Below are 12,781 nucleotides of genomic sequence, written 5' to 3'. Positions count from 1 at the left end.
TGGGTGTGAAAATGGATGTAAGCAAACATGAATGAAGAATTTTTTAAGTGTTTTTTGATGTTTGATTTGATGTTTGATATCTAAGCAGCACGTGTGATAAGCTTGTTTATTACTTCCGATAAAATGAACTCAACAAACAAAAATGGTTAAGAAGTTGTTTTTCAAAGGGTTAAAGTGATAGGTTGCTTGCCTACCTGTATTTTTCTCTTTAGTGAGGTGTAATGCTTGCTGCGTGGTTTGGAGGTCTGTACAGAGTCATGAATATTAATTAACACGTCAGCAAAGCATCATGAATATTCATACATAGAAATGTTCATAAATCCAGTTTCCTGAAATTAAACTAAGAATGAGGAAGCTGCGCTTCTGTAGACTTTCAAGAGCTAAAAAGGGGAGTATTTAAAAATTAAAACGTGAACGAATTTGAATATTCTAAGGGGGAAAAACAACGAAATACAAACAATGGCCGAACTCTTTGTCTATATTTAGCCTATATAGACCTATGTAAGATACAATATCATTATTTCTTGTCTTTTTAATCTTATGCATTGTCTTTACATTTCACATTAATAAGCACGTTTATTGCTCATTTAATGTGTTTTGCTGTGAGATCTTCTTCCCCTTCAAGGCCGAGGAAGTGATAAATATCCAAAGTACTGTGTTGTCTCTCTGAAGGCCAACGTGACCTTCTCAGCCTCTCTTCTTGGCTTAAGTACAAGAATGTACCTAAATGCGTGTTTGTGTTCCTCATCTAAAAAAATTTATGTTAAGGTAAATGTTTCTACCAAAATATATTATTATATAATCTAAAGTTATTCACAGTCTTTTTACATGCATTTATTCATGCCATTTTTTATTGGAGAGGTGAATGGGGGTCTGGCCAAAGGGAGGAATGCTTTTGAACCCCACACATATAAAGTCCAACTATGCAGGCAGGTCAATAGTTCAGTCCACTAACACATATACATTCTTACAACTCTTTCAGATTTGTCAGCTTGATTGGTTTCTTCATACTACATTAATGACGAGAATGTTTTTTATAAAGTCTGCATGGAAGTGTTGTTCTCCATTTTATGTCTATGTTTTGATTCACTCCTTTTTAGCTGGTGGATGTCTGTCCTGATCACAGTCAACCCTGAATCGGAAAGATACTACTATGTTGAGAATAGAAACAGAAAACTGATTGTAAGCTATTTTAAGTATGTGACAAGCAACAAAATAATTTCCTAGTCTCTCATGCACAACAGTGAGTACTTTAACTGCAGACCAGTCAGTCTGGGCATGACTTTGAGGTTGGCGGGCATCAAATCAGCAACATTCCAGTTTTCATCCTCAAACAAGCCCCAAACAAGCCAGAAAATGGGCTTGTTAAATGCCCAAACAAACACTAATAAAACTCCTGAAACAGCTTTCACTCCACCTCATTTGTGCTATTAGTTGTGAATTTGATTGGGTGCTTTTTTATTTGAGTGGCAGTAGAGTAGATGTCGAGAGTGAATGCTGGATTTGGTGGCCTCATATGAACTTTTTGATGAATTCTCAGGAAGTGTTACTCCTGAAAGCAGTACGACTTGTTGATGTCCAAGAATGCTGTAGTTAATGTAAACAATGGCACCTTTGAGGAAACTGCTTGATTGTTAGTCCTGAAAGCAGTACGACTTGTTGATGTCCAAGAATGCTGTAGTTAATGTAAACTGTACGACCTCACTCGTATATTTCGTACGATTTGGCTAGACCCCATGACGGGTAGGTTTAGGGGCGGGGTTTGGTGTAGGTCATTCGTACAAATTCATACGAATGTGCAACTCGTAAAATACGTACGATTTGTACGAGTATGGTCGTACGAATTCGTACGAATTTGCCACCTCGTAAAATATGTACGAATTGCCGTGAGATCGGGCTTGATAATTCTTATTTACTTTTATTCTCTGATCATATGCATATTTTTTATTTATGTGTTTAGGAGTTTTATTAATGGTTCAAATATATATTTTCCTTCTCTTGTTTCTTTAAGACCAGACACAGAGGCTTTGACCTTGAATGTTATCTGAGCGAGATAATGAAGAGTTACTCCTCACTTTTCGCTGCACCTGGTGTTTAATTTTATCTTTCTCATTATAGTCAGAATATCCATTTGTTCACTGCATACCATATTTTCATAATAAAGTCACTGTATCATATATTCACTGTATTCCTTATATCTTTCATAAATCTTTTACAGACAATATTATCAGTTAATCGTTATATTTTAAGGATATAAACACATGTTTTTTAATGCTATAAGGATATGTTATATCCTTAAGAGATACTCCTGCTTGTATCTCCATACACAGTACAGTCAATATTTTTCTGTTATATGTCCATGTATATATTGTTTTTAGAATGTTTATCCTGTTTACTTGAATATGTCCTTATACTGGTTCACAGAGTATAAGTTTTATGACCTAGCAAGGTTAAAAGCTTAAGAGGAAGTTGATGCTCAGGTTTTTTTTTTCAGTGGAGATATTTCATTACATGCCCATTTCTTAAATGGTATTAATACTCAATCACTTAATTCAGTACTTTGTTTGACTGATGAAAAACATTGTCACAAGGACCTGAAGTGTCTGCAAGAATGTTTCAACTTTGAAACGTTGCAAGAAAACTACAGGAAAAAAAGTATTTTGTAAGATTGAGGTAGGCTGGGGAAAATTATGTTGAAAGTTGATTAAAGAGAAAATGATGGACCCTTTAAGATACTGTCAAAAGCACAAAATATGTTCATTCTTGTAAATGGTTTATTAAGAATGCATCCTCCAGGCCCAGAGAGGTTTAGGTTGTTAGAAATGTCGTTCTACTGACATCTACAGGGTTAACGCTGTATAACAATCCAGAATGTAATTACTTTATTGCTTCAATTTTCATTCAAACTCAATGCTACACGAGTCTAGGTAACTATCTACAAAAGATAGCATTTAATAAAAAGCAGATAAAACGGCATGCAATTATTCAAAATATTCAACAATCTTTCAAATCAAATTAACAAACAGAAACAGAGCCAAACCAGATATTTAAATTACCTTAAGCAGTTAAGAACTCACTCCACAAGAGACAATTATATACCCGTGCTCAAATGTGAATAATTCTGTATACACCACATGTCTATATCATTTGCTTTTCACATTTCTCTCTTCTGTACACAAAAATATTTTTTATCATTCAAGAACATGTGATTTTACCAAAGCAGTTAACAGGCTAATAAGGTGTTAGGACAAGCAAAAAGAAAAAACAGTGTCTACAGAGTTCTCCCCAATGCAGTATACATTATTTTGAGTATCTGCTTTCCTTTGTATTGTTTCATAATTTTCTCTCCCATTCTTGACTCATTCATGACTCACTGAGGTTGATCACTGTAAGAGAAGGGGACAAAACAGTTAAACATTTAATGATCTACACATACAGAATTAATCCCTCTGCATCTACGTGCCCTTGTTGTTCCTACATACTGCATTAAATATTGAAGACCAACATTCATCAAGAAAAAGCTCACATTCAGTTAATAAATTATTATTACTCACATAGTTTCATAAGAGCTGTCTTTCGTTTTTAGGAACCGCATGGCAAAAAAAGCCCCAGCCTGCAACACCAGTACCAGGATGATTCCTCCAATGAAGCTGGACAGGTCAAATGATGCTTGAGAGAAATCAGGGCCTGATCCAGGGGTTGTATCTGTTGTGTTATGAAAGAAAATGAAAAAGAGACAACAAAAATAGGCATAATAGGATTTATATAGTGGAAATCAAATGCCTCACCTTTGCCGCCACCATCAGCAGATCCACCATCTGCTACAATAAACAAATACACACACACACACACACATTCGTTTGCATACACACACAACACACATTCATTTGCAAGTACACACATTTTTACTCACTTTGGCACATGCCAGTCTCATTGTAGACAGAGCAGCCTCCAGAGTCTTCAGTGTCAGACATGCACCTTGTGTCATTTCCTGAAAATGAAATAGATAATACTGACATTCAGTCACCGTTAGGTAAGGGAATTTATCTGCTTTATTAAATGGCTCTCTGGAACACTTGATTCTGATCAGTAGAGGTCAATAATAAGGCCAATAGACCATAGTCTGGGTAGATGCCAAAACATTAAAGCGATATTGTGAAGAATAGACTTGCAGTCTTTACAATTGCCCACATTTGTATAAAAATCATTGCTAAATCACGTCATTTTCACAATGACTTTCAAAACAATGACTGAAAGTTTTTTCTTCATAAAGACGTTTCGTCAGCTGAAACAACAACAACAACAACAACACACACACACACACACACAAAAAAAACAATATGCTGGTAAGCAACAGTACGACTACAACCTTCTTTCCCTCATTGTTGTTTTATGTTGTTAATCATACACACACTGGTTTGTTGAACAACTATTTTTACCATTTACAGCACTTGTTTAATAGGCAACTGATGCCATCTCACATCTCAGTAATGGGCTGCATACATAATTTGAAACACAGTAGGCGAAAAAACAGTATGTGATAAGTATAAAGTAGTATAAGTAAAACAGTAGGCGAAAAGTTCCCGGATGACCTTCTACTTCTAGCGAGATTTTACTGTTGCATGAGGCCACAAGAGAGGATATGTAAATGGAAGTGAAGTGACACAACTGGTAGGTAACATGACAATGAAACCATAATGAATTTAGGATTTCAATTATATAAAATAATATAAACTTAAATCAATATTTGACAAGTAAAATGCGCTATAATGTCATTCAATCTTTGTGTTCTAAACATCATGTTGATTGTTTATTTTAGTGTGTGAAGCAAAGTGAGCATGTAAACCTAGTTGTATTTTAGATATGGGTTTAAAAGAGCAAGAGAGAATGGGTTACAGAGTTGGTTGCCTTGGCAACAGAGCATGAATAGACTAAACCATGCTGCTTCTTGTTGAACATCTCTCTCTCTCTCTCTCTCTCTCTCTCTCTCTCTCTCTCTCTTCATGTCTCATCACATAATTCTAGGAGGGTGGATAATGGTGTTGAATTATTTACTAAGACTGATGTCTGTGTGGAGGGCAGCTGTAACTGCGCGTGTGCTTGTGTTTGAATAATTCACTGGGCTGTTCCTGAGATCGCTCTCCGTGGCTAGGATCACATGTCCTTCAGTGAGATCCTCTGTAAGTGTGTGTGCGCACAAACAACAGAGACATTGCACAGGAGAATACATTTAAACTCATATGCTACATGTGTTCTTTTACCGTCATTACAACTTTGCCACACACATCGTGTCAGGTTGAGGGCCGAGTCTCCGTTGATGCAGCCATTACAAGAGTCAAACTGAGAACAGTCCCCAGTGGATGAATCTGTCAGTCCATCGAGAGATAAAAAGTGTCAGCTTATATTCTCACCTGCTCACATGACACTTACATACGTCTGAGAGAGAAAGCTAGAAATGTTATTAATTAAATGAAAGATGAATCACATTGTAAAAGAAAGACATTTTGTGCTGTTCTGAATTGATACAGATGAATCTCTTAATAAATTTAAGAGTTGTTCGGCAGCACTCAAATGCAAAAGAACAAAACAGCTTTACCACAAGACCTGCTTTTCTAACTAATGCTGACTTTTTTTCAGACTTGACAAATTTGACTCTAAAGACATGCTTTAATACAAGAACTGATTTATCAAAACTCACACATAAAATATTTAGGTTGATGATTAAAAGTTTTTAAATAACTAAAAAAAAATTTATGAGCTAAAATCATTAAATAGAATGATTAAAATAACAAAAAAGAAAAGCTGCAATTGAATATGACTGAGAGACATCAGAGCAAGATTTTTAGGCCAGAATAATTTGCAGAATGTTAACATTTTAGTTAAAAAATAGCTAAAACATTTTTTTTTAAGATTAAGATACTTAAGCAATGATATACAAGTTCATTGTTGTTGACACTTACCCGAGGTTTGTGAATTGGTTATAATAACCTGCATTAGCAGTACAGTCCCACAGAGCGCAGCCCACACACACCTCATCCTCAAAAAATCGTCAGTAATCCCACCTGTAATTAACACAAACTGTGAGCACAGTGCTCAAAGCTCCTCATTTAGAAAAAACAATGTGGATTTAAATATCAATAAAATGACCACATATGAATGAAACACTATTTAGCTCTGAAACAGTCTAACAATCTTAACTTGTTCTAGTCAGACTTACTCTGCTAAACACTGACCCCAATAATGCATCTAAAGTTTGATACAAGCACTAGAAGCCAACAAATTGAAAATGAAACACTTAATAAACTGAGCAACAACTTAAGTTTGCTTCAGAAAGCTTAAAACTAGTAACTTAAAGAGTAGAAATCATAAACACACATGCCTGTCAAGCTAATATCCAGTCCTAAATGTCTGTGTCCTCCAGACGAAAGGTCGTTGTGAACTGTGAGGAGTGTGTGTGTGTGTTGACGTCATGCCCTCTGATTCAGTGAGACTGGAAGGTGTGTAATGTGAGACAGGTAACATGGCAACCAAATGGCAAATGACCATGTCTTGATATCCACACCATTGAAGATATTCTGCCTTTTAATAAGCAGACTGCAGAAATTTGTCACACCTCACTTCCAGCAGATGCTGTTCTCCTGAGCCACACCAGACCATTATAAACAGTCACCAGCATGTCCATACTGGTTCTTTCTGTTTGACTGTCTCTATGGTGGGCCAGAAAAGGTTTTGAGATAAAGCATTGTAGTGTAATAGGCTAAAATGCTGTGTGTATGCCATGTTTTAAATATATTTTAAATACACAAAAATTGTTATATTGCTAATGTAGGTTTTTAAAATATATTTGCATAAATATATTAGTTACTCATATTTCCTAATTTATTTTTTGCCCATTTTGGCCATGTGATTTCTTGTATATTTTCACATAAAATATATGACTATATTTACACAATCAAACAGAAATAAAAAAATATATACATTTTGTTTTTACCCAAAATGCATTTAGAAAATTTAAATGTATTTTCTTGCCCACTAAAGTACATTTTGTAATATTTTGGCATTTGAAGGTTTAAACGAAAGCTGTGCTTTGTTCAACACAATTATTGTACATTTGAAATATATTTTAGCCAGGAATAGTTACATAACAAGTTCTCCTTTCTCTATCCCTCAAGTCTTCTGCATCCTCGCCCTCCTGGATGCTCATTTTTTAAATTGTAATTAAAAGTCACAGCATAATAAAATGAGCAGAGGAGGCGATGATATAAGGTACGTATATGTGTAGGTGTGGGAATGCATGCTTATGTAGGAGGAAGCAGTCACCACTATCGTTGCCACATCTGGGATCAGTGCAAATCAGATCAGCATTTGCTTTTACAATAAATTCAGTGCCTACCCACTGTTCAATTAAAACCCACTGTAAATCTCCCTAACCCACACCATCACTCCTGTTTTGTAATGTCTCACGACACACAGACAGATCAATAGGTAGTGGCAAACCATGTGAATAGAGAGAGAGAGTGGGCGTCCTCGTCTATGGAGAACTAGGTGCAGAGAGATAAAGCCGCGCATGCGCTCTGCAGATATTAGGTAACTAGGAGAAATTCCGCAGTATACCCCCCACCACATGCACACACAGACTTCCCGCCAAATAGAAGCTCAAGGAGATACAACAGTGAAATGTTAAACAGTGTCTCTGGTCTTATTTCTAAACATCCTTTTCAAATGATTTTCTCATTGAAATAATCCCACAGAATCAAACATACTGAACCCCAGAAATTAGCTTATGCTATATATTTGATTGGTGGACACATGAAGTGCATCAGGTAAATAGTGTTTTATAGTATAACAAAATATACAAAATGACAAAATATATTTATACAGGTTATCAGGGATGGATAAAATAAACACTCAAAGGGCACCAGCTGGTAATCCTGGAAAGCAGTTAGCTGCATTTAGAAACCTGTAATATTGTGCAATGACCTTAAGGAGGTTGTTCACACTGATCCTTAAAATTTAGTCTTGTTGGTGTACTTTAGGTTGACTGAGTGATTTCAGATTATATATAAGAGTTTGAATTTATTATTAATATTTTATTGTAGAACATTGTCTTACCCATAAGACCCCAGTTTAGTCAGTCATAGCAGTTCTTAAAGATGGATTGTTCAATAAATTGTTCAGAATCATCAACTGACACTTACAGCTACTCTCCCTGACCACAGAAAGCTCAAGGTAGTATTGCTTATAAGATTCTCCAGCTGGTGACCACCGGAAGCGCCTGTCCTTTTATAGAGAACAGGAGAGTTCCCCAGTATTGTAGCGCTCGCCCACCTGCTTCATTGAAATGCAGAGCCACGCGAGCACTGCGACGCCCACGCGCCAGATCTGCCGGGAAGCGCCATAATCTCCATCATCTGCAGGGAAATTATGTCATAGTTATAACCTTCAGTCATCCGAACAGTAACATTTAAATAAATGGTAAATTGGGCATATGTGCGTGCGCGAGTTCCTTGTTTGCGACAGTGTACATTTTAGCTTTGCCACTTATAAAAGGTTACAGAGGAGCACGTGGGATTTTATGGTAGAGGTAAAATTTATAATCGTAGAGTTGTCCCACGTACCCCAATAGTGCGGCACAACTTACGTCACAATCAACGAAGCAAGCAGATTTTCAGCACCATGGACAGCAGTGACTCACGCTCACATTCTCACTCAGTCACACTCGGTCAGGCGCATGCAAATCGCACGCTTGATTCGGCCAGCTTTTTGTATTTTGAGATAGGTTTACAAGTTATAAATGTTCATCAGTGATTTTTTAAGAAGGCCCAGTGTATTTTGGTCCACGCAGGGACTGCCTTTGACAAGGCCGTTTGATTACACTTTTGTCCTCTCTCCCGCCGTCGCAGTGGGCGTGGTGAAAGAATGCGGTATTTTTATGAATGAAATTACGACAGAGGCTGGTGTCCATGAGAGTCTCCTGATTGGTCGACCGGGGCAGATTCGCCCATCATCATCGTAACTGACGTCAGAGGGGAATCGGTGAGGGTATAGCTCAGAGCCCACCGGAGCTGAGTGTTACACAGAAGCGAACGAAAGACCGAATACATAGGAGCTACAAAGGAACCTCGCTTTGCAGGAAGAACAAGATATCGTTTTCTTAAGAACTGGATTTGCCCCGTTTCTTTACCGGCAGATCGAGCTCAGATTTCAGCGCGCGCTCCAAGAGACCTTCAGCTGGATGGTGGTGTGAAGAGTTGTCCTTTGCAATCTTCTACAGCTTCCGTAAGTCTGTTTTATGCATCTTTATCTACTATGTGAATTCTTGATAAATTCAAGGTGACTATAGTAGATTTGCTGTCAGAAATTCGCTGTGCAAATACAGCGAGAATATTCAGGGCAATACGGGATGGTATTTTTGGTGCGTGTTGTATACACAACCTTGTATGTCTGCTTGAAGAGCGCTTTGAACTTAAAAACGGTGATCCCCAACCAGGCGCACGTTTAACCCTGCAGGATTCAGGGGATACCTGGACATATTTAGTTCGCTTATAAACCTATTCAAATTATGACTTGTGTGTAATTGTTGCAAGTTAATTTAAATTAATATGAATGATAATGCCATATGAATAATTTGAGTTAAAGACATTTCAGTTTTGGATGATGAAAATAAAAGGTGGCAAATACACGTTAGCTTAAAGTTCAAAATTAGCCTTTCCGTGAACAATGACTAAAGAAACATGAACGTAAATGCACATTACCTATAGGCTACATAGACAAAATACCACATGACACTAAAACACTCAAATAAGGCAATATGCAGTTAATACACAACATTAAATGTAACTTTCAACAACCCAATATGCATATACTTAATATACAGACAGAAAACCCCCCATAAAATATTAACATTTTGTTGTATTATATTAATATAGAAATTGATGGATAATATATTATAATGTGACAGCAAAGTCATTTAGAATTTTTTTAAAAAGCAGCAGCTGTTTTCAATATTAATAATAGTAAGACATGCTTCTTAAGCAGCAAATCAGCAAATTAGAATGATTTCTGAATGATCATGTGACACTGAAAACTGAAATAATGGCTGCTAAAAATTCAGCTTTGCCATCACAGGAATAAATTATGTTTTAAAATATATTAATAGATGACAATTATTTAAAATTTTTATATTTCACTATATTACTGTGTTGTTGATCAAATTAAAGCAGCCTTGGTAAGCTTAAGAGACTTCTTTCAAAAACATAAAAAAAAATCTTACCAACCCCAAACCTTTGAACAGTAGCATATATTATATTATATTATATTATATTATATTATATTATAATACATTATGTAACAGGTTCATATTGCAGAGTTCTAACATATATTATAATTAAATATACTTTTTACATTAAAATTTATTGAAATTGTAATGTAAACTTAAAAAATCTAATCTAATGAGCAATGTATGCATTTTGAGACTGACTAATAAAGTGCTTCATTAGCTTTTGCCTTTGCCAGCATCTCCAGTAGTACAGTAGTGTGCAAACTAGGGATGACAATTTGAATACGATGTTGTAAACTGCTGTTCATCTTACTCTGCATGTCATTATGAGGTCAGGCCCTGGAGTGGAGCGCAGGAGCTCTAGTGCTCAACAGAATATGTCACAGTCACTGTGCTGTGGATTGCATGACTACATATTTTCTCACTCTCCCACAGTAATGGCCCTGAATAACTCTGAAGTGGGCTTAGAAGTCATCATGGCGATGGACCAACTGTTGGAACTCACCCCTAAACCCCTGGAGGCCACAGTGATGACTCCATGGGACGTGGCCCTGTGCATATCAGGAGCCCTGATTTGTTGTGAAAATGCAGTCGTCGTGGCCACCATCTTCTCCTCGTCATCTCTGCGGGCTCCTATGTTCCTGCTAATTGCCAGCCTGGCCTGGGCGGACTTCCTGGCAGGGGTGGGGCTCCTTTTGCACTTCCTGTCTCGTCGGTGTGTGTACTCAGAAGCTCTAGAGCTGGGGAGCGTGGGTCTGTTAGTCAGCGCACTCAGTGCGTCCGTGTTTTCGCTGTTGGGAATCACCCTGGACCGTTTCCTTTCACTACATCGCGCTCTGACTTACGGATCCCGCCGCACACACACGCAAACACGCTGCGCTCTGGCCGTCGGCTGGACTCTTGCGGGTCTTCAAGGTGCCCTGCCTGCCATGGGCTGGAATTGCTTGCACGATGGAGAATCCTGTAGCGTTCTTCGCCCTTTGACCCGAGTGCACCTGGCAACCCTGTGCATTGGCTTCCTGTTGACCTTGGCTTTGATGCTGCAGCTCAATGCCCGTATCTGCCGGGTCGTACTTCGTCACTCACACGAAATCGCCCTCCAGAGACACACGCTCCCATCTGCACGCACGCACACGCGCCGTCGGGTTCACACACTCGCCCTCATTCTCTTCACATTCGCTAGCTGCTGGATGCCCTTTGCCTTGTATGGTCTCTTGGCCGACGGATCGTCCCCAGCTCTGTATACTTATGCCACATTGGTTCCGGTCACAGGAAACTCTATGCTGAACCCACTGATCTATGCCTACAGAAACACGCACATACAGAGAGTGCTGCGACAGGCCTGCTGCTGTTGTCTACCTAACACACCCAACAAAAACACACACACTCCCAGTGATGTCTAACATCATGTGCTGTAAGCACGTCTGAACACTTTGGAAGATTCTATGGTGCCATACAAGATTCCGTTTCACATTTTATGTCTGTTCCTGTTTGGGAATATCACTGTGCCAGTTGCCAAATCTCCTGTCTCAACAGTGTTAACATGACCACTGTCAGTGACCTGATCTCATCTGCTTCATTTTATTAAATGGTAAAAAGGTAACTGTGTGTGCCATTTTTTATTTTATACTGAGCAGACTGCCACTGTATCCTTTTAGCTAGTTGCCAACTAAAAGGGTTCACGCAGAAACCCTCCTGTCCGCTTTAATGTCTCAGATTTGTGCCTCATTCTACATCCTCTGAAGTTCAGAGTTTACTGATGGAATCAAAATCATTTGCACTTTACAACAATGACTTGACTTTTAAACTGAAACTTGGTTGAATATTTTTTGTATTTAATGATCAAATTATTTGCCAATTGTTATTCTGACAGATGTTTTTTATACTTCATAATAAATGTCTTGTTTGCACTTACAATGTATTAATGTTGCACAAAATGTCCAAATGTACGAATGAATGTTATGTTGTTGAAATGAGATGTTTTATGGAAAATGTTTAGAATCAATAAATTGTAACTTTTGTACAATTTTCTGTTGTATTTCTTCAGCAATTTTTTTTATCATATCAAAATTAAGATTTGAAATATTAACCCAAATAAATTGGCTGTTAAAGTTAACTAAAACCATTAAAAAAACTTCCATTACTCGAAACAAAATATTGAAAAACATGTCTAATTTCCATTTAGTTTAACTAAAATAACTTGAAATTAAAATTAAAATATATACATTGCATGAAAAAGACATTTAAAAATGTTTAAAAAGAAACTATTAAAAATGGAAAAAAAACAACAACCCTATAACAGTATCACATTACTAAAATAACACTGCTATAAATATCTAGAATGATGTTACATGGTTTTTAACCAATGGTAAAAATCAACCTAGTGTGTCATTTATTGTGCAGCAGATATTTTTAATAACTGCAAGGTTGTGTTACTGAGTAGGATACGCAAGCTACACAATATCGCGTTCATTATCGAAAGCGATTCATCTGCGATAATGA

The 12,781-nt window shown here is 37.3% G+C and overlaps 2 protein-coding genes across 4 annotated transcripts; one reads left to right on the top strand and one right to left on the bottom strand.

Moving 5' to 3' along the window:
• Window positions 1–2,867: 2,867 nt before the first annotated feature.
• On the bottom strand, window positions 2,868–9,054 carry LOC109111751 (CD164 sialomucin-like 2 protein). Of its 3 annotated transcripts, XM_019124751.2 has the most exons (8): window positions 8,642–9,054; window positions 8,329–8,411; window positions 5,961–6,062; window positions 5,262–5,366; window positions 3,914–3,991; window positions 3,789–3,821; window positions 3,555–3,705; window positions 2,868–3,386 (listed from the first exon to the last, which is right to left on the bottom strand). In XM_019124751.2, the coding sequence occupies exons 3-8, from the start codon at window positions 6,034–6,036 to the stop codon at window positions 3,371–3,373; spliced, it is 459 nt and encodes a 152-aa protein (XP_018980296.1). In that variant the 5' UTR covers window positions 6,037–6,062; window positions 8,329–8,411; window positions 8,642–9,054; the 3' UTR covers window positions 2,868–3,370. The 3 variants fall into 3 exon arrangements, with proteins under 3 accessions (XP_018980296.1, XP_042633006.1, XP_042633005.1); XM_042777072.1 differs by lacking the exon at window positions 3,789–3,821; XM_042777071.1 differs by lacking the exons at window positions 8,329–8,411; window positions 8,642–9,054 and adding an exon at window positions 6,380–6,461.
• A 16-nt stretch (window positions 9,055–9,070) lies between these two features.
• On the top strand, window positions 9,071–12,279 carry LOC109111754 (G-protein coupled receptor 12-like). The gene is made up of 2 exons (XM_042777070.1): window positions 9,071–9,279; window positions 10,715–12,279. Exon 2 carries the CDS (start codon window positions 10,717–10,719, stop codon window positions 11,680–11,682), a length of 966 nt encoding a protein of 321 aa, XP_042633004.1. The 5' UTR covers window positions 9,071–9,279; window positions 10,715–10,716; the 3' UTR covers window positions 11,683–12,279.
• The last annotated feature ends 502 nt before the right edge of the window (window positions 12,280–12,781 follow it).

The sequence above is a fragment of the Cyprinus carpio genome, chromosome A19 (assembly GCF_018340385.1).
Source record: "Cyprinus carpio isolate SPL01 chromosome A19, ASM1834038v1, whole genome shotgun sequence".
In the NCBI taxonomy this organism is placed as follows: Eukaryota; Metazoa; Chordata; class Actinopteri; order Cypriniformes; family Cyprinidae; genus Cyprinus; species Cyprinus carpio.
The sequence above is the reverse complement of the archived record's forward strand: the minus strand, read 5'-3'. Positions and strand labels throughout refer to the sequence as shown.

What these genes read in the sequence shown, in the direction of transcription:
- LOC109111751 (XM_019124751.2), bottom strand. Translation starts at nt 6,036, where the DNA reads ATGAGGTGTGTGTGGGCTGCGCTCTGTGGGACTGTACTGCTAATGCAG. An exon ending in GTGGCAAAGTTGTAATGACG is followed by an intron (nt 3,992 to 5,261) that starts GTAAAAGAACAC and finishes TTTCATTTTCAG; the next exon opens with GAAATGACACAAGGTGCATG. An exon ending in TGAGACTGGCATGTGCCAAA is followed by an intron (nt 3,822 to 3,913) that starts GTGAGTAAAAAT and finishes TGTTTATTGTAG; the next exon opens with CAGATGGTGGATCTGCTGAT.
- LOC109111754 (XM_042777070.1), top strand. Translation starts at nt 10,717, where the DNA reads ATGGCCCTGAATAACTCTGAAGTGGGCTTAGAAGTCATCATGGCGATG.